This window comes from Scyliorhinus canicula, chromosome 5 (genome assembly GCF_902713615.1).
Source record: "Scyliorhinus canicula chromosome 5, sScyCan1.1, whole genome shotgun sequence".
Classification (NCBI taxonomy): domain Eukaryota; kingdom Metazoa; phylum Chordata; class Chondrichthyes; order Carcharhiniformes; family Scyliorhinidae; genus Scyliorhinus; species Scyliorhinus canicula.
Genome location: NC_052150.1, coordinates 14505215 through 14528171, shown reverse-complemented (window position 1 = coordinate 14528171; position 22957 = coordinate 14505215). Strand labels below are relative to the sequence as shown.

General features: G+C 54.8%; 1 protein-coding gene across 9 annotated transcripts in view; it reads left to right on the top strand.

The window, feature by feature from the left end:
• Positions 1-22957, top strand: part of rreb1a (ras responsive element binding protein 1a) — a 233955-nt gene that overhangs the window by 101160 nt on the left and 109838 nt on the right. For 7 of the 9 annotated variants that reach the window (XM_038796625.1, XM_038796624.1, XM_038796629.1 and 4 more), the window contains exons 3-5: positions 7609-7811; positions 14939-15028; positions 21138-21301. In XM_038796625.1, coding sequence (XP_038652553.1) covers positions 7609-7811; positions 14939-15028; positions 21138-21301 — 457 coding nt within the window. The remainder of the gene's footprint in view (positions 1-7608; positions 7812-14938; positions 15029-21137; positions 21302-22957) is intronic. The other 2 variants (XM_038796626.1, XM_038796623.1) reach the window with 1 other exon arrangement.

The following is a 22957-nucleotide window of genomic DNA, read 5'->3' as shown; positions in this document are numbered from 1 at the left end:
GGCTGTGGGGGTGGGGTGGTGAGGGGCTGTGGGGTGGGGGGAGGGCTGTGGGGGGGGGGTGGGGTGGTGAGGGGCTGTGGGGGTGGGGTGGTGAGGGGCTGTGGGGGTGGGTGGGGGGCTGTGGGGGTGGGGAGGGGCGTGTGGGGGTGGGGTGGTGAGGGGCTGTGGGGGTGGGGAGGGGCTGTGGGGGTGGGGAGGGCTGTGGGGGTGGGGTGGTGAGGGGCTGTGGGGGTGGGGAGGGGATGTGGGGGTGGTGAGGGGCTGTGGGGTGGGGAGGGGCTGTGGGGGTGGGGAGGGCTATGGGGGTGGGGAGGGGCTGTGGGGGTGGGGAGGGCTGTGGGGTGGTGAGGGGCTGTGGGGGTGGTGAGGGGCTGTGGGGGTGGGGTGGGGTGGTGAGGGACTGTGGGGGTGGGGTGGGGTGGGGAGGGGCTGTGGGGGTGGGGAGGGGCTGTGGGGGGGGGTGGGGTGGTGAGGGGCTGTGGGGGTGGGGTGGTGAGGGGCTGTGGGGGTGGGGGGGGCTGTGGGGGTGGGGAGGGGCTGTGGGGGTGGGGTGGTGAGGGGATGTGGGGTGGGGAGGGGCTGTGGGGGTGGGGAGGGGCTGTGGGGGTGGGGTGGTGAGGGGCTGTGGGGGTGGGGAGGGGCTGTGGGGGGTGGTGAGGGGCTGTGGGGGTGGGGAGGGGATGTGGGGTGGGGAGGGGCTATGGGGGTGGGGAGGGGCTGTGGGGGTGGGGAGGGGCTGTGGGGGTGGTGAGGGGCTGTGGGGGGTGGTGAGGGGCTGTGGGGGTGGGGTGGGGTGGTGAGGGACTGTGGGGGTGGGGTGGGGTGGGGAGGGGCTGTGGGGGTGGTGAGGGACTGTGGGGGTGGGGTGGTGTGGGGAGGGGCTGTGGGGGTGGGGAGGGGCTGTGGGGGTGGTGTGGGGCTGGGGGGGTGGAGTGGGGTGGGGAGGGGCTGTGGGGGTGGTGTGGGGCTGGGGGGGTGGGGTGGGGTGGTGAGGGGCTGTGGGGGTGGTGAGGGACTGTGGGGGTGGGGTGGGGAGGGGCTGTGTGGGGGAGGGGATGTGGGGGAGGGGCTGTGGGGGTGGAGAGTGGCTGTGGGGAGGGGCAATGGGGAGGGGTTGTAGGGGCAGTGGGGAGGGGTTGTAGGGGTAGGGTGGGGAGGGGGGTGGGGGGGGGGTGGGAGGGGGTGGGGTGGGGTGGGGAGGGGGTGGGAGGGGGTGGGGTGGGGAGGGGGTGGGATGGGGATGGGGAGGGGGGGGGGGAGGGGGGGTGTGGGGGGGGGAGGGGGGGTGTGGGAGGGGGGGTGGGGGTGGGGTGGGGATGGGGAGGGGGGGTGTGGGAGGGGGGGTGGGGGTGGGGTGGGGATGGGGGGTGTGGGAGGGGGGGTGGGGGTGGGGTGGGGATGGGGAGGGGGGGTGTGGGATGGGGAGGGGGGGTGGGGGTGGGGGTGGGGATGGGGAGGGGGTGTGTGGGAGGGGGGGTGGGGGTGGGGATGGGGAGGGGGGGTGTGGGAGGGGGGGTGGGGGTGGGGGGGGGGCTGTGGGGTGGGGAGGGGGGTGTGTGGGAGGGGGAGTGGGGGTGGGGATGGGAAGGGGGGTGTGGGAGGGGGGGTGGGGGTGGGGAGGGGCTGTGGGGTGGGGATGGGGGTGGGGATGGGGAGGGGGGTGGGGAGGGGGGTGGGGATGGGGAGGGGGCGTGGGTGGGGGTGGGGAGGGGGGGTGGGGAGGGGGGTGGGGGTGGGGAGGGGTTGTGGGGTGGGGGTGGGGTGTGGCTGTGGGGGTGGGGAGTGGCGGTGGGGAGTGGCTGTGGGGTGGGGGTGGGGTGAGGGTGGGGTGGGGGTGGGGAGGGGTTGTAGGGGTGGGGTGGGGAGGGGAGGCGGGGGTGAGGAGACAGATAATGTGAGGAAGTACTTTTATTTGGCAGCGAATGGTAATGAGGTGGACCTTGTTGCCCACGAGGGTGCTGGAAGCAAAGACGATCAATGATTTCAGAATGAAATTAGTTGGCCATTGAGGAAAATAAATTTGGCGGGATACGGGAAAATGCTGGGAGGGGGAGGGGGATGGGGCTCATGGATTTCGCTGCAGAGAGTTAGCACAGGCTCGATGGGCTGAATGGGCCCCTTCTGTGCTGTATTGACTCTCTGTGACCTTTTCGGAGGTGAGACGGAGCATTGCACCATCCAGCGTCACATTGATCCAGATGGAATGAGAGAAGCATCGGCTCGGGCCGAGAGCTGAACAGTGATAGACGTGGGTCCCGTCAGGCTGGGATTCCCGGTTTCAAACACAACGCAGTGGTCTCTGCAGGAAGGCTAACGCGTGTTGAGGTTGTGGAAGCAAAATGCCAAGCCTGCCTGTGATGCCCCATGCAGTCCAATAGCCAGCTGACACTCACCCAGCAGGTTCATGTGCGTTGATCGGATGAGGCACTTTGAACTCTGGTGTCAATCAAAGTCCTCAGTAGAGATGGGAGAGCATATAAACTGGCAAGCAGTTTATTTATTTATTGACACTTAAGCTAAATCATAAATACTTCAGATGCGAGAAACCTCAAACGTTCACTCCCTCCACCGCCCATGCACAGTGGCAGCCGTGTGTACCGTCTACAAGATGTACTGCAGGAACATGCCAAGGCTCCTTCAGCAGCAGCATCATCCAAACCCACAACCTCTGCCACCTAGAAGGACAAGGGCCGCAGACAGGTGGGGGCACCACCACCTGGAGGTGCCCCTCCAAGCCGCTCAACGCCCTGACTTGGAATGACATTGCCGTTCCTTCGCTGTCACCACCTTGGAACTCTCTCCCTCCCTCAATGCACTGTGGGTGTGCCTGCACCACCTTGGGTAGCAGCGGTTCAAGAAGGCAACTCACCACCATCACCTCTATAGCGAGAGAATGAGTTAACATTTCGGGTCAGTTGCTTGGTTTCTCTCTCCATAGTTGCTGCCACACCTGGATTCTGCCGCAACAAAGTGAACCGAGGGAACATCCTCCCCCGAGGGAACATCCTCCCCCGAGGGAACATCCTCCCCCGAGGGAACATCCTCCCCCGAGGGAACATCCTCCCCCGAGGGAAACATCCTCCCCCGAGGGGACATCCTCCCCGAGGGAACATCCTCCCCCCAGGGAACATCCTCCCCCCAGGGAACATCCTCCCCCCAGGGAACATCCTCCCCCCAGGGAACATCGTCCCCCGAGGGAACATCCTCCCCCGAGGGAACATCCTCCCCCGAGGGAACATCCTCCCCCGAGGGAAACATCCTCCCCCGAGGGAACATCCTCCCCCGAGGGAACATCCTCCCCCCAGGGAACATCCTCCCCCCAGGGAACATCCTCCCCCCAGGGAACATCGTCCCCCGAGGGAACATCCTACCCCGAGGGAACATCCTCCCCCGAGGGAACATCCTCCCCCGAGGGAACATCCTCCCCGAGGGAAAATCCTCCCCCGAGGGAACATCCTCCCCCGAGGGAACATCCTCCCCGAGGGAACATCCTCCCCCGAGGGAACATCCTCCCCGAGGGAAAATCCTCCCCCGAGGGAACATCCTCCCCCGAGGGAAAATCCTCCCCCGAGGGAACATCCTCCCCCGAGGGAACATCCTCCCCCCGAGGGAACATCCTCCCCCGAGGGGACATCCTCCCCCGAGGGGACATCCTCCCCCGAGGGAACATCCTCCCCCGAGGGAACATCCTCCCCCGAGGGAACATCCTCCCCCGAGGCGACACCCTCCCCCGAGGGAACATCCTACCCCGAGGGGACATCCTCCCCCGAGGGAACATCCTCCCCCGAGGGAACATCCTCCCCCGAGGGAACATCCTCCCCCGAGGGAACATCCTCCCCGAGGGAACATCCTCCCCGAGGGGCGTTTTGGTGTTTGAAAAGATGTGAGTTTGTTGAACTGGCGTTAACTTTGATCTCCCCATTAGCCTGTCGAGAAGAATCTTAGATCTGGCAGAGGGCCAGCACGGTGGTGCAGTGGGTTAGCCCTGCAGCCTCACAGCGCTGAGGTCCCAGGTTCGATTCCGGCTCTGGGTCACTGTCCGTGTGGAGTTTGCACATTCTCCCCGTGTCTGCGTGGGTTTCGCCCCCACAACCCAAAGATGTGCAGGGTAGGTGGATTGGCCACGCTAAATTGGCTCTTAATCAGAAAAAATGAATTGGGTACTTTAAATTAATTTTTTTTAAAGTAAATAAATAAAGATCTGGAAGAGCATTTGATCCTTGGACTCAACCTGATCCTGATTTGGAAAACATTAGTCGGAATTCCCTGGCCGTTCGGGAGTGATGGGATTCTCCGGCCCCGCCTGCAGCACGTCCCCGCCCGCAGCACGTCCCCGCCCGCAGCACGTCCCCACCCGCAGCACGTCCCCGCCCGCAGCACGTCCCCACCCGCAGCACGTCCCCACCCGCAGCACGTCCCCGCCCGCATCACGTCCCCGCCCGCAGCGCATCCCCGCCCGCAGCACGTCCCCACCCGCAGCGCGTCCCCGCCCACAGCGCGTCCCCGCCCGCAGCACGTCCCCGCCCGCAGCGCGTCCCCGCCCGCAGCGCGTCCCCACCCGCAGCGCATCCCCACCCACAGCGCATCCCCACCCGCAGCACGTCCCCTCCCCGCCCGCAGCACGTCCCCGCCCGCAGCACATCCCCGCCCGCAGCACGTCCCCGCCCGCAGCACGTCCCCGCCCGCAGCACGTCCGCACCCGTGAGTTTCCCAGCGGTGGGGGGTGGCTTCGATGAGAATTCCCATTGACAGCTGCGAGAGCAGTGAATTCGGCCGCCAGCGAACGGTACGCTCCCGCCCCTGGGAATCACGCGGCGGGGAGACGGGAGAATCCTGCCCACTGTTTCATTTGGTCCTTTCGATATGTTTGTGTTGATTTTGAATTTGCCTTCTCTGTGCCACACCGTGGGCAGAACAAATGCCCAAGTTCATTCGTGACGGGTTTTGAAGTGAGGTTCTCCCCCGGCATCAAATGCCACTTAGAGAGGGGTTCGTCAGCCTCGCCCGCCCGGCGACAGGAAATTCCCGTCTGAGGTCAATGGACCTTTACATGGTCTGCGTCCCATCCAACCTTGCAGTGGGAGCGGCCAGCGAATCCAGCCCATAGTCAGGGTCTGCGTCCCGTCCAACCTTGCAGTGGGAGCGGCCAGCGAATCCAGCCCATAGTCAGGGTCTGCGTCCCGGCCAACCTTGCAGTGGGAGCGGCCAGCGAATCCAGCCCATAGTCAGGGTCTGCGTCCCATCCAACCTTGCAGTGGGAGCGGCCAGCGAATCCAGCCCATAGTCAGGGTCTGCGTCCCGTCCAACCTTGCAGTGGGAGCGGCCAGCGAATCCAGCCCATAGTCAGGGTCTGCGTCCCGGCCAACCTTGCAGTGGGAGCGGCCAGCGAATCCAGCCCATAGTCAGGGTCTGCGTCCGGCCAACCTTGCAGTGGGAGCGGCCAGCGAATCCAGCCCATAGTCAGGGTCTGCGCCCCGGCCAACCTTGCAGTGGGAGCGGCCAGCGAATCCAGCCCATAGTCAGGGTCTGCGCCCCGGCCAACCTTGCAGTGGGAGCGGCCAGCGAATCCAGCCCATAGTCAGGGTCTGCGTCCCGGCCAACCTTGCAGTGGGAGCGGCCAGCGAATCCAGCCCATAGTCAGGGTCTGCGCCCCGGCCAACCTTGCAGTGGGAGCGGCCAGCGAATCCAGCCCATAGTCAGGGTCTGCGTCCCGGCCAACCTTGCAGTGGGAGCGGCCAGCGAATCCAGCCATAGTCAGGGTCTGCGTCCCGGCCAACCTTGCAGTGGGAGCGGCCAGCGAATCCAGCCCATAGTCAGGGTCTGCGTCCCGGCCAACCTTGCAGTGGGACGCGGCCAGCGAATCCAGCCCATAGTCAGGGTCTGCGTCCCGGCCAACCTTGCAGTGGGAGCGGCCAGCGAATCCAGCCCATAGTCAGGGTCTGCGTCCCGTCCAACCTTGCAGTGGGAGCGGCCAGCGAATCTATCCCATAGTCACCTTTTTGGGCCCTGGGAGTTTCGCACCAGTTTCGCCCACACTTAGAATTATGAAAGGGTGACCCGATCGCTAATGAGCTTGTGGGTCACCAACACCCCACCAGACATGGGCAATACCCCAGCCCCACCCCCCCACCCCAAGTGTGGATACCTTGCCCGGAGGTCCCCACTCCCCTCTTCAGGACACCCATCCTCCCAAGCCCCCACACCTCCCCCCCTTTACCCTCCTTTCATGGGCATGGCCCTCTCGGACCCTGAACCTTGGTAGCGCCATCCTGGCACCCAGGCAGCGTTGCACTGGCACACTGCACCGTTCCTGCCAGCTTGGCAGTGACAGGGTGGGAGTGCCAGTGTGCCAGTTGGGGAGTGCCAAGATGCCCATGTTCCAGGAGGAGGGCAAGGGGCCACCCTGCACTGTCCCAGACCACCCAGGAGCCTCCAATGGCTTGGGAGACCCCCAGGGTGTCGTTCTGCCTGGCCCATGTTTGTGTGGACCAGAAGAGAAAATGCTGGAAAATCTCAGCAGGTCTGGCAGCATCTGTAGGCAGAGAAAGAGTCCAATGACTCTTTGTCAAAGCTCGACAAAGCTTTGTGTGGACCAGTACTGACTTGCGCCCATCTACAGCCTTGCTGGGGAGGCTGGTAGATCCTGGGAAGCCAGTAAGTTCGCCAAAGTAGGTTTAAAACCTGCATAGGCGGGCACCGTTTTGTCTCGCCCCCTTTGGGCGGGATTCTGATTCCGACGCTTCGCGGGACTGGGGTATATCCCTTTAAGGACGCCGGGAAGTCTGTGGAAGGCCTCTCCCAGGATCTACCAGCCGCCTTACTCTCGCCCGAGCACAATGCGGCCGGTAGATCGGGCCCTGTATGTTTAACATTTCGCACCGTGTTGTCGCACGTTTCAGGCAAAATTCCGGAAGTCTGCAGTAAACTCATTATACACTGCCCTGTACAAATGACAGTACAACGCACCACAGTCAATGGTTTTACAAACATTTGATTTTCATTTATTATTGTCACATGTATTAGTCTACAGTGAAAAGTATTGTTTCTTGCATGCTGTACATAGGGAAGGAAGGAGAGACTGCAGAATATAATGTTACAGTTATAGCAAGGTGTAGAGAAAGGATCAACTTAATACGAGGTAGGTCCATTCAAAAGTCTGATGGCAGCAGGGAAGATGCAAAACTGGTCTAATTTCAAATAGGAATGGCAGTACAGAAACAGCATGGGACACCAATGTGATTCTTGTGCAACAATCCTAATTCATCACTTCACAATTGCTGCCACCGCTATCGTCACCAGTGACACGCTGTAATCATCAGCTGTTCTGGTGTTAAACAGATCAAAATGTTCTGTTCAGACCTTACCCGTGTTTGGAAGGACAGAATCTTTAATTGTACAACTGGATGTTTTTCTTAACCGTGTTAATTATAATGGTGCAAGGAAAGAGCCCAAATCCAGTGAGAATGCTGACCTAACCCAAACGCCAGAGTGTGCGGCACTGTGCTTGGTGGGGAGATGTACACGGGTGCGTCTGGCCATTTTAGAGTTTGGTGCTAAATGCGCGGTGGAGCATCCATCAGCTAAATATGTGTGTGTGTTGTGCTCCAGCAGAAAGTGAGACCGAGGTAATTCCCGCCGGCAAGGGCACGGAAGCGATTTTGCCAAACAAACCCGAAAGTGACGACTTGTCTTCCGTAAAGTCCATGATGTCGACGGTGATGAGCGTGGGGAATTTCAGTGGGGAGGCGGCAGATCCTCCGAATGACAAGAGCCCCTCGAAGTCTTCAACTCGCATTGGGAAAATCAAGCAGGTAGGCCCTGAGGAAGGAGCCGGAATCCCGGGGGTGGGGTAAGCGGAGAGGTGGGGGGGGGGGGTCCCCAACCTTGGCGCATGCACAGACCCTGCTTAATTCCTCACTCGCCCGGGGGATTTATCAATCGCCAATCTGATTTCCCCCCCCCTTGTCAGCTGTCACTCACTGAGCGCCAGTCGGCGGGTCAATAGGCTGCGGCCTCACGGCTCTGGAGTGGGATCTAGGCTGACATTCAGCGCAGGACTGAGGGACTGTTGCACTGTCAGAGCTGCTGTCTTTCAGAGAAGATGTTAAACAGAGGCCTGCCCCCTGGGATGGCCCATAAAAGTTCCCATGACACTACTTCAAGGAGGGTGGGTGGTGGGGTTGATGGGGCTGTTGTTCCCCCAATGCCCTGCTCGATACTTGCCAACATCACTCACACACCAACCAAAAGTACCAGAGAACAGATTGACTGCTGACCATGCTGTGAGTAAAATGGCTGCCATGTTTCCTGCATGGCAACAGTAGCAACGCTTCAAAGATGCCCCGAGGTGGGGAAAGGTGCTATACAAATGCAAGTTTTCATTCTTTCTCGTCAAAATGATGGTTTGACTTGCAGTTCCTGCTCTCATAAATGCACCGATCTTTGTCCCATTCGGTTACACGTGAACCCCCCCTCTCCCCCCCCGCCCCCTCTCCCCACCCCGTGCTATAAACCCACATTGGACCCTGGCAAATCCAGCCCTCCGAGCCCAGGCACAGCCTGAACAAATCCAGAATGAAATCTGGGTTGTGATCAACAAATGCTGCAAGAGGCAAATTTAGCGGGAACATATGGTCATTATTAAGAGATTGTTTGCCGTGTATTAAGCAATTCTAGAGTTTAAAGTGCTTGGGACACCCCCTGCTTAGATAGTTGAGGGAAGAATCATGGCATAAATACCGAAGAGTTTTATCCCAAGTTCCCAATAAATTAAACTACAAATTCACGCAGCCCTTTAATAATGAGAATGCAATCTATTCTTCAGTACAGAGCTCTTAAATATTCACTCCAGTAAGCTTTGCAAGCATCTTTGTCTTTAGGAGTGTGCAGAGTATCTGTTGATAGACTAGCATAACCCAATGGTGTCATGGTTAAAGGAACTGAGCAGTAAATCATGGGGGTTTTAACCTGGGTTTGGGTGGCATCAGGCCAGGCGGGGAGGGCTAAATGGCCAAACCGATTGGAAGCTTGGCTCCAACCCACTGAATTCTGGGTTTTACTCGGGTGGGGACAACTGATGGTTGGCCAATCGGCTCCCGGGAGGTGGGTTGACAGCTTAAGGATGACGGGGAATATTCAGGAGCTGCAACCAAGTGAGGACAGGTCCAGGGGGTGCGGAGAGGGTGGTGGTGGGGGTGAATAAATTCATCCGCTCCTCCTACCCGCAAGGAGTGCTGTATAAGTTGTAACTTCCTCCCGGCCCTCAGACTCTCCTTCCATCAGATCCCCAATGACGGGGTGGGGCGTAGTCTAGATTGACCCTGCCTCACGGTGCCGAGGACCCAGGTTCGATCCCAGCCCCGGGTCACTGTCCGTGTGGAGTTTGCACATTCTCCCCGTGTCTGTGTGAGTCTCACCCCCACGACCCAAAGACGTGCAGGTTAACTCCACATGGAGAGTGACCCGGGGCCGGGATCGAACGCGGGTCCTCGGTGCCGTGAGGCAGCAGTGCTAACCACTGCGCCACCGCGCCGCCCTTTTCTTGGAACGATTTTAATGGGAGGAATTTTCCGGGCTACCCTGCAGCGGCAGGAACATCGGCCGGCGACGGCGGGATCTCCTCTTTCCCCGCCGCTGTCAACAGTCCTTCCCATTGTGTGTACCCCTTCCCCTGATGCTGGGAAATCCACAGCGGGGGTTCACCGGCCAAAGGGCAGGAAGATCCCGCCACCTGGCTTACAGGCTCTACACGGATCTCAGTTGTTGTTCCTAAAAATGTTGAAGAATAACTGAATGAGCCAACGCTTAAGAGCAGAAGAAATGAGAGAAGGGGGACGCTCATTCGACCCCTTGAACCTGCTCCACCTTTCAATTTGAGCGTTGTTGATCATCTCCCTCCTGCCCACTTTCCCACTCGCTCCCCCATCCCTTAATACACTCACAAATCTATCAATCTCAGCCTTGAATATATTCAGTTACTGAACCAGGTGGGTTTTCACAATGATCCATGGTAGTTTCATGGTCACCATCACAGAGAGGGCAAGTTTTGCCAGCGACATCACGAGGTCCACTCCCACAAAGGGTGGGAACCTCATTTAAATGGATTTTAATAAATTTTAATCTTATTAATGGGCCTCCCAACCACATAATCTATCGGGCCCCACCCCGCCAGGGTGACTGCACTTTACAGAATGAACCCCCGTCCACTCATTTATTTTCTTTTAAGAGGCTCAAGACCTGGGGTGAGCACTGAACCGGGCAACTGGAGAATGGCACACCAGTTTTAAATCTGAGCCTGACACCAAATTCTGGTAAGATTCCGCCCCAGAGACTAGTTTAAAATTGCAGATTTTGCTAATTGTATTTAACTTCACCAGTCGGCTATGGTGGGATTTGAATCCACATTGGTCTGGGCCTCTGGATTGCTAAATAAAAGGCAAATTACTGCGGATGCTGGAATCTGAAACCAAAGAGAAAATGCGGGAAAATCTCAGCAGGTCTGGCAGCTTCTGTAGGGAGAGAAAAGAGCGAACGTTTCGAGTCCAGATGACCCTTTGTCAAAGCTGGATTGCTAGTCCAGTGATGTGACCACCTCCTCCTGTAGCCACCCAGCGTTCCTACAGGCCCCCCCCCCCCCCCCCCCCGTGGAGAGAGCACGTGTGACCGTCAGAGCGTTAGTGGGATTTGAGCTGAGATTCTCCCTCCATCTCCAATCTGGCCAGATGGTCGGATCTAAAGCCGGAGATGAAGATTTGCTGAGGGGCCAGCAATGGTCAGGGAGCCGCATCCCACAACCCGAGTCAGCATCTTCAGATGAAGAAGCAAGTATGGTTCAAATGTTGAAATGGAGGGATGTGTTTGGGGGGGGGGGGGGACTGGTTGCATTGGCATTGCACTTGGTATGTGAAAGAAAGACTTGCATTTATATAGCACCTTTCATGAGCACAGAATGCCCCGACGCACATTACAGCCATTGAAGCACTTTCTGAAGTGTAGTCACTGTTGTAATGTAGGAAACGCAGCAGCCAATTTGTGCACAGCAAGCTCCCACACACAGCATTGCAGCAATGGCCAGATGATCTGTTTCCGTGATGTTAATTGAGGGGTGCTTTTGGTCGGGACACCAGGGAATGAGTCTGTCTTTACATGTGGGAGTTTTTATGTCCAGCCGAGAGAGCCAAGAGTTAACGCCTCCTCTGAAAGATGGCACCTCCGCCAGTGCAGCGCTCCCTCACTACCGCACTGGGGTGTGTCAGCCTCGATTTATGTGCCCCAGTCCTGGGGTGGGGGTGGGAAGCCAGAACCTTCAGCAGCAGAGGAGAGCCCGCCACCAAGTGAGCCACAACCGAAACACAAAAGGCTCCTGTTGCATTCAACAGCTGCAAGAAGGAAGCTTTGACACAGCCGGTTTAGAGAGTGGCCGGGCGAAGGGCTATAAAGTAGTATCAGCTCCAGACTCTTATCGACAGCAGTTAACCAAGCTATAAATGAGAGAAGCCATGTGAAGAAAATATATCGGACCCCCCCCCACACAACAACCTGGTTAATGTGCTTGATAGAGAATTTAACAAAAAAAAGCGAGTATGTTTTTCACCAGTTGTTTTGTTTCCCGATAACGAGCGTTTCCATGTTTTTAATGTGAAACCCTGTGCTGGCTGGGGTGTGTAGCGGCATAGCTCCAGTAGTAAACCTCGAGTAGCAGCTGCTACGGCTGGTAAACATTTGCACTTATCCCCCCCCCCCCCCCTGCAGCAGAGTGCACAGTCCTTCCACTTGTTTGACTGACCTGCCCTGTGCCAAGTGCCATGTGCTGGTATGGGAGTCAGCTTTGCTTCTGGTTAATGATAAACTGCAGAGTCTATATGCACCGGGCCAGCTCGTGAAGCAGCATAGCTCTGAACTCCTGGCCAAGGTTAAAATCAGGAGTGGGGAGAGAAGAAACATAGCTCGAGTCGGGCTGTAAAGCTGAAAGGCAAATGTCCCAAAGTGTGGGCGTCCGTCATCTTCCCGTGCGCAATTCTTTACTCAATTTATTGTTTCCTTTTTTCTTTTCAAACTTAAGCGATGTGCCCGTGGTGTAAAACCGCCCATTCAAGTGTAGCAGTGGCCTCGAGAGGCAGAGATTGCCACGCACTACTTTCCTTCAATAACCAACAGCAGCCTCGCTTTGCTGCATCAGTGTTCACGCCCATCGCCTCTGGTGGACGAGGTCAACGAGGTATTTTTAAAACTGTGGCAGAGGTTCTGACGCACCCCGGGTACACGCTGCAGCACAGATCTTGGCTGACCGAGCAGCTCGCTGGCAGAATCCCAGGCGCACAACCTTCTCGCTGACTTTTTGTGTTCCCTCTGCCAGCAGAACTCCTCGGACACAGGGAGGGTGTTTTTTTTTTCGGGGGTGGGGTTAGGCCTTCGACGGCTGTGATGCCACATGCAAAAAAGAAGTTCCCTCTCCATCACTGAGCTGCCCCCTCAGTGCGACTTTGTTTCAGTGTGCATCCTGCCCTCTGGCTGAAATGGATATATATTCTTGAACACTTCCCCCTTAGCTTGTGTCCTCTGGACTCGCTGACCCCGTGCTATTTTACAGTTAACATCCCAACCAGGGGCTGGTTTAGCACACTGGGCTAAATCGCTGGCTTTGAAAGCAGACCAAGGCAGGCCAGCAGCACGCGTTCAATTCCCGTACCAGCCTCCCCGAACAGGCGCCGGAATGTGGCGACTAGGGGCTTTTCACAGTAACTTCATTGAAGCCTACTTGTGACAATAAGCGATTTTCACTTTTTCACTTTTCAATCCTGAATGCGTATCTGTCTTCTGAATAAGTGTGGACACATCACGTTGGGCAGTGTAGTAAAGGATACGGATGATCTCACACGCCATGTCTGACTGCCATTTTAAGTCATTCCCAGAAGCTTTCAGATCTCCCCAATCTACCCCGTGAAATGGTTCCCATCCTCTCCCTTTCTTTCACCAATGTTCTCCCCATTATTTTCATTTTTTCCTCCTCGTCTTCCTCCGCTGGGGTGCTGACTTTTGGAGTTTAAAAAAAATAAATTTAGAGTACCCAATTCATTTTTTTTCCAATTAAGGGTCAATTTAGCATGGCCCAATCTGGCGGGACAGATTGGCCAATGGTCTGAGTGTGGCTTGACCGCAGGTGTGAAAAGACGGGAATAGGGCAGCACGGTGGCACAGTGGGTTAGCCCTGCTGCCTCACGGCGCCGAGGTCCCAGGTTCGATCCCGGCTCTGGATCACTGTCCGTGTGGAGTTTGCACATTCTCCCCCGTGTCTGCGTGGGTTTCGCCCCCACAACCCAAAGATGTGCAGGGTAGGTGGATTGGGCCACGCTAAATTGCCCCTTAATTGGAAAAAATGAATTGGGTACTCTAAACTTTTTTTTTTAAGAGTCACTATCGTACCAGCTTCCACCACCTTCTCCGGCAGCGGGTTGCAGGCTCCCACTATCCTCTGTGTAAAAAAAAACGTCCCTAGCACATCTCTAAACTTTTCCCCTCTCACCTTAAATCTGTGCCACCTAGTAATTGACTCTTCCAAATCCTTTTTTAAAAAAATAAAAAATTACAGCCAGCGGATCTGCATCTTCTCCAAAACTTTTTTTAAAATAAAGTTAGAGTGCCCAATTATTTCTTTTCCAATTAAGGGGCAATTTAGCGTGGCCAATCCACCTAACCTGCACATCTTTGGGTTGTGGGGGTGTAACCCACACAGACACGGGGAGAATGTGCAAACTTCACACGGACAGTGACCCAGGGTCGGGATTTGAACCCGGGTCCTCGGCGCCGTAGGCAGCAATGCTAACCCACTGTGCCACCGTGCCGCCCCCATCTTCTCCAAAACTAATGAGCTTTTCCTTCTCTGTCTACCAAATTTTGTTGAAATTGGTCCATTAGTTTTTGAGATGTATTGTTTCGACAAAGGAGGGTTAAAACATTATCTCTGCCCACTTTCAGTGGCGGAGGTAGTAGTGTACACTCAGAGACACGAGGGTATGAGCACATACACACACGCGTGCACATTTACACACAATCATTTACCCAGAAGCATGAGGCTTTTCAAAGTTTCCCTGAAACGCTACACAATTGCCCTTTCGCAGGGCTAGTGTGGGCCTGATGGGCCAAGTGACCTCCTCCTGCGCCGTCTGTATGATGTGCCTGACAGAGTGGCAGAAGCAGATTCAGCGGTAACTTAGACAAGAGAAGAGGGGTCAACACACGGAAAGGAGAAAGGGTTTTGCAGAGCTGTGAGCAGAGGACAGTCGAGTGGGGATAATTGGATAACTGTTTCAAAGGGCTGGCACCAACGCGATGGGCCGGCTGGCCTCGCAGCCGTGGGGTATGATCCAATCAGCAGTCCTGTTAGGGTAATTGTTTTTTGTGGGCAATTCTGCGGTTTGATTGAATCAAATAATGGACGCCCGTTGCTTGATCGCAGTCCTGACAACCCTTGTTCACCACAGTGCTTTATTTTTCTTTCATCACTATTAAGAGAACCTACTTTTTTTTATCTATAAAAAAGAAAAATTGAATCTTAACCAAAATCCAAACCTTGGCGAAACCTTTTTATTTATTGTGCAGGTAGGGAGGAAATTTGGATCAAATTGTGCTGCTTTCCAAGCTGACCCTCCGATTGGTGGGTTGGCCGAGATGCCAGCGTGGAAACTGCTTTGCCTGCCTTATAGTTAGTCACCCTCTGCGCAGGAGTAACTGGAAGCATCTTTTACAGAACCCTTAGCTTCTAATGAGGAACACACGCTTGCAGTGTGCATGATGCTGCATGTGACCCTGACTCATCCCCCTTTGTGCAGCAGCCCTCTGCTTTTTTTTGTAGACTCGGACTTGGGTTTTCGCACGTGCTGTTCTTACATGTGTGTGTATATATATATATATATATGTATCAATCTTCTGCCCACTACAGGAAGCCAAAGACGAGAAGTCTCTCTTTATTTGCCCTCTGTGTGAGAAGAACTGTGGGACGCAGCACCAGTTAACCATGCACATTCGGCAGGTATGTTGTGGTTAGTTACGTCATCCTCCACAGCTGAGAGGATTTTTATCGTTAGCTGTGTGGGTTGGATGCGGTGAAAAGTTGTCCCCTGCATCGCGAGCCTTTCCCATTATGCCAAGTGTTCTTAAATTAGCAGAGTCCCGTTGCAGAAGGAAAAATGCAACAGTTGCACAATTCCTTAAAAAAAAACGACACTTTCAAAACTTCTGTAAAATTGGGACGGCGCAGCAGCTTTGTCTTTTGAATCAGCGTGTGTGACGCCGGCTAACGTCTGCTTGTGTTGTGGCAGGAACTCATTGGGGTTGCAGTGTGTCACAATGCAGCAATACCCCTATCAGGAGGGCAGCTGCTGAATTAATGTGATCCTCTGCATCATGTTGTGCTGAAATTAAACGTGCCAGATACGGTGATGCTGCTCCATCCATTATCGGCATGGCACACTTACCAACAATTGCCCTGTAGGTGCCACATCACCTCCTTAAATGTCGTGTTCAGTCACACCACTGTCGTTCCATCATAGCCACGGCTCAATTTTATAAAAATAAATTTAGAGTACCCAATTCATTTCTTCCAATTAAGGGGCAATTTAGCATGGCCAATCCACCTAGCCTGCACATCTTTGGGTTGTGGGCAGACACATGGGGAGAATGTGCAAACTCCACACGGACAGTGACCCAGAGCCGGGATCGAACCTGGGATCTCGGTGCCGTGAGGCTGCAGGGCGAACCCACTGGGCCACCGTGATGCCTCGGCTCAATTTTCACTCCCATCCTTTCGAACGGAAATGGAAACCGAGTAGTCCCTACAACGGAGGGGGTGTGATTTGCAAGACCAGTGCCACGTCCACATGATGCGATTTAAAATTTACCCCCGCTACCTTGTGACAATTATAAATTTCTCTGCCTGCACTCAGAACAGAAGCCCCCCCCCCCCACACACATACACACACACACACACACACACACCGCTGCAGAAACTCGTCAGTGATACATTGTGCACCCACTCACCAAGGCTCATTGCACAGCACCTTGTGACCGATATCACCTGGAAGGGCAAGGGTCAGCAGATACATGGGAAAGCCACCACCTGGGGGTTCCCCTCCGTGCCACCCTCCGTGCCACCCTCCGTCCTGACATGGAATGACTTTGCCGTTGCTTCACTGCCAAAAACCTGGAAATCCCTCCCTCAATGCTCTGTGGGTGCACCTGCACCACCTGGGCTGCAGCGGTTCAAGAAGGCAACTCAAACCACCACCTTCCCGAGGGCAATTAGGGAAGGGCAATAAATGCTGGACTGGACCAGTGACACCCACATCCCACGAACAAATATTTTTTAAAAACTAAACTCGTTTCTCAAACTGCTTTCCCCATTTTACTTAGAAAAAGCAATGGCGAGGGCAGCACGGTGGCGCAGTGGGTTAGCCCTGCTGCCTCACGGCGCCGAGGTCCCAGGTTCGTTCCTGACCCTGGGTCACTGTCCGTGTGGAGTTTGCACATTCTCCCCGTGTCTGCGTGGGTTTCGCCCCCACATCCCAAAGATGTGCAGGGTAGTTGGATTGGCCACGCTAGATTGCCTCTTAACTGGAAAGAGTGAATTAGGTACTTTAAATTAATTTCTTTTTACAATTTTGAATGTTAAAATGAGAAATGAAATAAACTGGGGAAGTTATACATTTCACACACGATACATTTTTTTTTTTTTTTTTTATAAATTTAGATTAGCCAATTATTTTTTCCAATTAAGGGGCAATTTAGCGTGGCCAATCCACCTACTCTGCACATTTTTGGGTTGTGGGGGCGAAACCCACGCAGACACGGGGAGAACGTGCAAACTCCACACGGACAGTGACCCAGAGCCGGGATCGAACCTGGGACCTCAGCGCCGTGAGGCGGTTGTGCTAACCACTAGGCCACCGTGCTGCCCCGCACACACGATACATATCGGCTAGTCAATCCTCCGTCACACTGGGGCTAAAGGCATGAGATAATTGGACCAGGCTATTCAATTCCCATTTCAAGGTCCTGCCCATGCGCCCACTTCCTTTATCTCCATTCCAGTCGCAAAGTGTTCACTTTACACTGGCAGCTTTCCCTTTTGACAGTTGCCCTCCAGCTCTTTGTTCAAAATAAACTTGAGAAAGCGTCGAACGGAAAGTGCTAGAAGCTAAACAAATTATAGCTGGCTAGGGCGGCGCAGTGGTTAGCCCTGCTGCCTCACGGCACCAACGACCCGGGTTCGATCCCAGCTCTGGGTCACTGACCGTGTGGAGTTTGCACATTCTCCCCGTGTCTGCGTGGGTTTCGCCCCCACAGCCCAAAGATGTGCAGGTTAGGTGGATTGGCCACAGTAAATTGACTTCATTGGAAAAAATGAATTGGGTACACTAAATTTATTTATTTAAAAAAAAATTATAGCTGGCTTGCTGTTGTCCTGGTCCACCCTCGGGAATCGGATATACTGCACAAAACTCCAAATCCGCTATTCTGGTTAGACTCTGGGCCAATCAAAATAGCGGGAGCAGGGACTTTACTGAAATACCCAGAAGACAATTCAATGAATGAATAATCACGTTACCATGAAACGCGTAGCCTTATTTTTCAAAACGAAGGGCGGAATCTCACCATATTGTTTCAAAGTGTCAGGCTCGGACTGAAACTGGCATGCTGCTCTCTAGTTGCACAGTCCAGGCTTCACTCCTGATCTTGAGCCTCATCAAAGACAGACAATGAGTGGGTGTGATTTACGCCGTCACTCGGGCGGGGTAGGGCCTGATGGAGTCCCGATCAGAGCTGAAGTTTTACTACCTCACCACCCTCCCCCAGCAGGACAATCCCAGGTCTCTGTTCACACACACAGGCCTCAGCCCCACCACCAGTACTAAAGTATCGCCATTCTTCCCCTCCCTCAGTGTCCGCTCTCCTCCTCCCGGCCCCCAATGCCAAGCCTGGAAGTACCCCCTCACTGCCTGCTCTTTCTCCCCCACCCCCCCACCCACCACCTGCCATGAGGGCCCACCTTGGTACTGTCCCCCTGGCACAGTTTGGCAGTGCCGGCCTGTGCCAGGAGGCAGTGCCGGGGGAGCTGCCCGGCCGTGTCCCTGCTTTCCCCCTCCCAGGGGCTACACTTCAAACTTTGAGCTCCCGGAGGAATCCCCTCGACTGTATCCCGTATTTAAAATGCTGTTGTAAACCTCGCCCGTCGCTGAAATGGGATGACGAGGTTTGAATGTTTAGAGAGGGAGCGGGGGGGGGGGGGGGGGGGGGGGGATCATCTGACTGGGAGGCCAGTTAATATTAAAATATATTAAAATCCATTTAAATGAGGTTCCTGCCCTTTGCGGACGTGAACCATGTGACCTCGCCGGCGAGGGGCGGGTGAATCGGGAAATGCCATCTCTCCGGAGTGAATCGCCTCTCTCGATTCTCTTCAGATTTTCTACCTGTGTTGCCGATCCGTGGGCTGAGAACCCCCCCCCCCCCCCCCCCCCCCCCCCCGCCCCCCCACCCCTGTAGTTCCCCCTCCCCCCAAATGCCTGTCCACCATCTACAAGGTGCAAGTCAGGAGTGTGATGGAAAACTCTCCACTTGGCAGCTCCAACAACACTCGGGAAGCTCAACACCATCCAGGCCAGTACAAGTATATTTTCTCAGCGTACCACCCACTACCTTAAACCTGCACGCCCTCCACCACTGGCTCACTCCCTCCACCACTGGCACACACTGGGCGCGATTCTCCCAACGGGAGACTAAGTGCCGACGCCGGAGTGAAAACCGGAGTGTTTCACTCTGGCGTCGGAGGCCGCTCCTCGCCCCCATTTTCCCACCCCTAGGGGGCTACGAGCGGCGCCGCGTCAATTTCGCGCGTCGGGCCTTGGCGCCCGCGTCAAAGCGGCGCCGCCTAAATGACGGCAACCGCGCATGCGCGGTTGCCGTCCTCCCCGCGGGTGCCCCGCAAGACATGGCGGCTTGATCGTGTGGGGCGGCGGAGGGAAAAGAGTGCGTCTTTTAGAGACGCCAGCCCGCCGATCGGTGGGCACCGATCGCGGGCCAGACCGCCACTGAGCACCCCCCTGGTGTTCGACCCCCCCCCCCCCCCCACCACTACAGGCCGCACACGCAGCATTCGCGCGCTGTTCACGCCGGCAGCGACCAGGTGTGGTTGGCGCCGGCGTGAACCGGTCGTATTGGGCAGGCCACTCGGCCCATTAGGGCCGGAGAATCGCCGCTCGACTGTTAGAAACGGCGAGCGCCGATTCTCCGAGCGGCCTGTCGTAAAATGCGACACGCCGTTTTGGGAGGGGGGGGGGGAGAGAATCACGTGGGGGTGCCAGGGCGGCGTGGCGGGAATCGCCCGGCACTCCCGCGATTCTCCCACCCCGCGTGGGGGTCGGAGAATCGCGCCCACTGGCTGCAGTGTGTACCACATGCAAAATGCACTGTGGTAATTTGCCAAGCCTCCTATTGCCAGCATTTTCCAGACCCGTGACCTCAACCATCTAGGAAGAGAAGGGCAGCAGACACAAGGGAACACCACCACCCACAAAGTTCCCCTCCAAGTCACTCACCAAACTGACTTGGAAAAGAGATCTCCATTCATAGAGTTTCACAGCACAGAAAGAGGCCCTTCAGCCCATCAATCACCTGTCTATTCTCAGCCCATTTTCCAGTACCTGGTCCGTATCCTTGTCTGCTACTGTTGCCGGGTCAAAATACTGGAACTCCCTCTCCAAGTGCACTGTGGGTGCGCCTAAGCATGGGCTGCAGGGGTTCAAGAAGGCAGCTCATCACCACCTTCTAGAGGGCAATTAGGGATGGGAAGCAAATGCCGGCCTTCCCAGTGAAGCTCTGATCCCACGAAAGAAAAAGAAAAACCTTATTCCTGAGGCAAAATTTGCACAGGGCAAAGTTTCTGTTAGTGAGGGGGGAAAAATTGGCGGAGGAAATTTATTTTCAGGAAGCAGTTTGATTGATTTGTGGAAAGCATTGGAGCTTTCTGTGCTCCACAAGCATTCTAGAATCATTCGGTGATGAGTTTGCATTGAAAATCGGTGAACATGGACAGAGGGATTTCTAATGAGGGCACATTAACCTGGAAAGTGTGACAGAATATAACAGGAAGTCACGTTTTGCAGACAGGAAGGGTGGACAGACACAAGATATTTAATAATACTTTATATTTTGTCATTTAAAAAAAAAGTTGCCAGCTGGCTAGTATTTGGAGCCATGGAAGAAATAGGCCCGGAATTTACTGTTTCTACGGCACTAATCCTTGATGCTGGATGAGATTTAAAACAAATAAGGTTAAAATTGGTCACTCATCAAGTTTAATTTATTGGCTTTGAGGGGTGTTAAAGTCAGCATACAGGTCACCCCTGTTGTTGGAAAATTGCGTTGGGCAGCACGTTGGCGCAGTGGTTAGCACTGCTGCCTCACGGCGCCGAGGACCTGGGTTCGAGCCCGGCCCTGGGTCACTGTCTGTGACTGCACGTGTCTCGCCCCCACAGCCCAAAGGTGTGCGGGGTGGGTGGATTGGCCACCCATAAATTGCCCCTTAATTGGGGAAAAAAAAAAAGAATTGGGTACTCTAAATTTATTTTTAAAAAAAGAAGGAAATTCACTTTCAAATGGCACTGAAATAAAAACAGAGGTCGCTGGGAAAACTCCGCAGGTCCTGGTCGCATCTGTGGAGAGAAAAACGGAATTGACGTCTCCAAGTTGAATATGATTCTTCGGAACCTCCGTCGTTCAAAAGAAGAGTCGCGTCCGATTCGAAACGTTAACTCTCTCCACAGATGCTGCCAGGACCTGCCGAGTATCTTGCTTCTATTTCAACACTAATGGCAGATTCGGTTCTAGTTACCGTTTCCATTCCGAAACTGACTTCAAGTAAGCGCTGCCCACAAGGGAAGAGAATGGGATCCAGCCGATGCCCTATTTCTGTGCCGATTCCTGGGAGACTGGGAATTCCGCCGCGGCTGTGCCAGGGGGATTAGATGGAAAAAATCCAAGGTGCATCAAGCCAAAAGATTGTCTTGTTGTCCGGCAACTGAGGTCATGATCTTTGCTCTTGTCGTCCAGAGTTCTAACGGGAACTCTTTGTGTTTCTGCAGCACAACACAGATAGCGGAGGGACCACCCATTCCTGCAGTATTTGTGGCAAATCCTTGAGTTCGGCCAGCTCACTAGATCGGCACATGTTGGTCCATTCTGGGGAACGACCGTACAAGTGTACAATCTGTTACCAGGCCTTCACCACCAACGGCAACATGCACAGGTGAGTACTGGTTCGGCGCGGAGACCGTGGCGTAGCGGTAATGTCACTGGCTTAGTCATCCAGCGGCCCAGGCTAATGCTCCGGGGACCCGGGTTCAAATACAATTCCTAAAATCTGGAATGGGAGGCCATGAAACTACCGTCGGTTGTTGTAAAAACCCATCAGGTTCACTAACGTGCTGACCTTTCACCCGACCTGCCCGACATGTGATTCCAGACCAGTAGTTAAAGTACTCAACTTTGGTGGGCAGCACGGTGGCGCAGTGGTTAGCACTGGGACTGCGGCACTGAGGACCCGGGTTCGAATCCCGGCCCTGGGTCACTGTCCGTGTGGAGTTTGCACATTCTCCCCGTGTCTGCGAGGGTTTCACCCCCCCACAACCCAAAAGATATGCAGGGTAGGTGGATTGGCCACGCTAAATTGCCCCTTAAGTGGAAAAAAAAGAATTGGGTCCTCGAAATTTATTTTTAAAAAAGTACTCAACTTTTAACCGCCCTCTGAAGAGGTCTGGAGAGCCACTCAGGGCTAAGTCGGGACGGGCAAGACATATTGTGCCCACGTCCCATGAACGAATGGATAAAAAAGTTGAAGAGCGGTTGTCTCGAATTGATGGTGTCTGCTATACCGTGGTTTGTGTTTGCTTTCAGTAGATGTGGTTTAGGATTTGGATTGTGTTGCCAGTTTGCAGATTCAGCATTAACCTCAAAAGGGGAAGTGGATAAATATTTTAAGGGGAAGAAAATGGCAGGGGAAATGGGAAAAGAAAAGAGAGTGGGACGAACTGGGCAGACTCGAGGGGACGAATGGGCTCCTGGCACTGATTCCATCCCATGATTCTGTCATGCGCAGTTCTGGGACAGCCTGGCAGCTACAAAATGATTCCCAGCTTTCCTTTTCCCTTTGCCGGAGGCGGATCTTTTTCCGATACGTCGAAGTTTGAGGGGCCTGACTTGAGATCTTTCCAATCGCAGAGCTAGGAACTCCCCTTATTTAGATGCTGCGGTGAAGATTCCTGCTCCAGCTGGTGTGATGAGAGTTTGTGGCTGTGCCATTCGGGGAACTGACCCGTGGAGATCCCATGTGCCTTTCCATTTATGGGGCTGAGAGAGAGAGGGGGAGAGGCATCACTGACTACTCATCCTCCCAGCTAGCTACAGAGCAGTGACAGAGAGCAGGGGGGTGTCACCTGCTCATCCCGTCAGTCTGGGAGCAGCTTCCCAGATATCGGAGGGCGGATTGAAGGGGAGAAAACGATTTTGAAAAATGGAATGTTTATTTTCAGTAAAGAAAGCTATAATTGTAAACACCAATGCCTTTGGAAAGAGGCAATTCCCTTGAAAAAAGCAAGTTTTAGAGAATCCCAATGTGCAATCCTATAATGAACTAATTGTCTGTGGGTCAATTTACCTGTTATGTGACACCAATGTTGCAACGTTATACTGGAAGGATGCCATACTTCATATACTGAATGGAGCATGTATACCTCACATCTTGCATACACTCTGTCAAAATGGACTTTTTTCCCTGTACAACCCTATGCCTTTACGAGATTGTCCAGTGGAGTGGTTGCTATAGAGGATGCTAGCAAAATTGAAAATCTGTATAAAATCCTGCGACCCCCACAAGGATAATTCTCCTGCGTTATTAGCCCAGTTA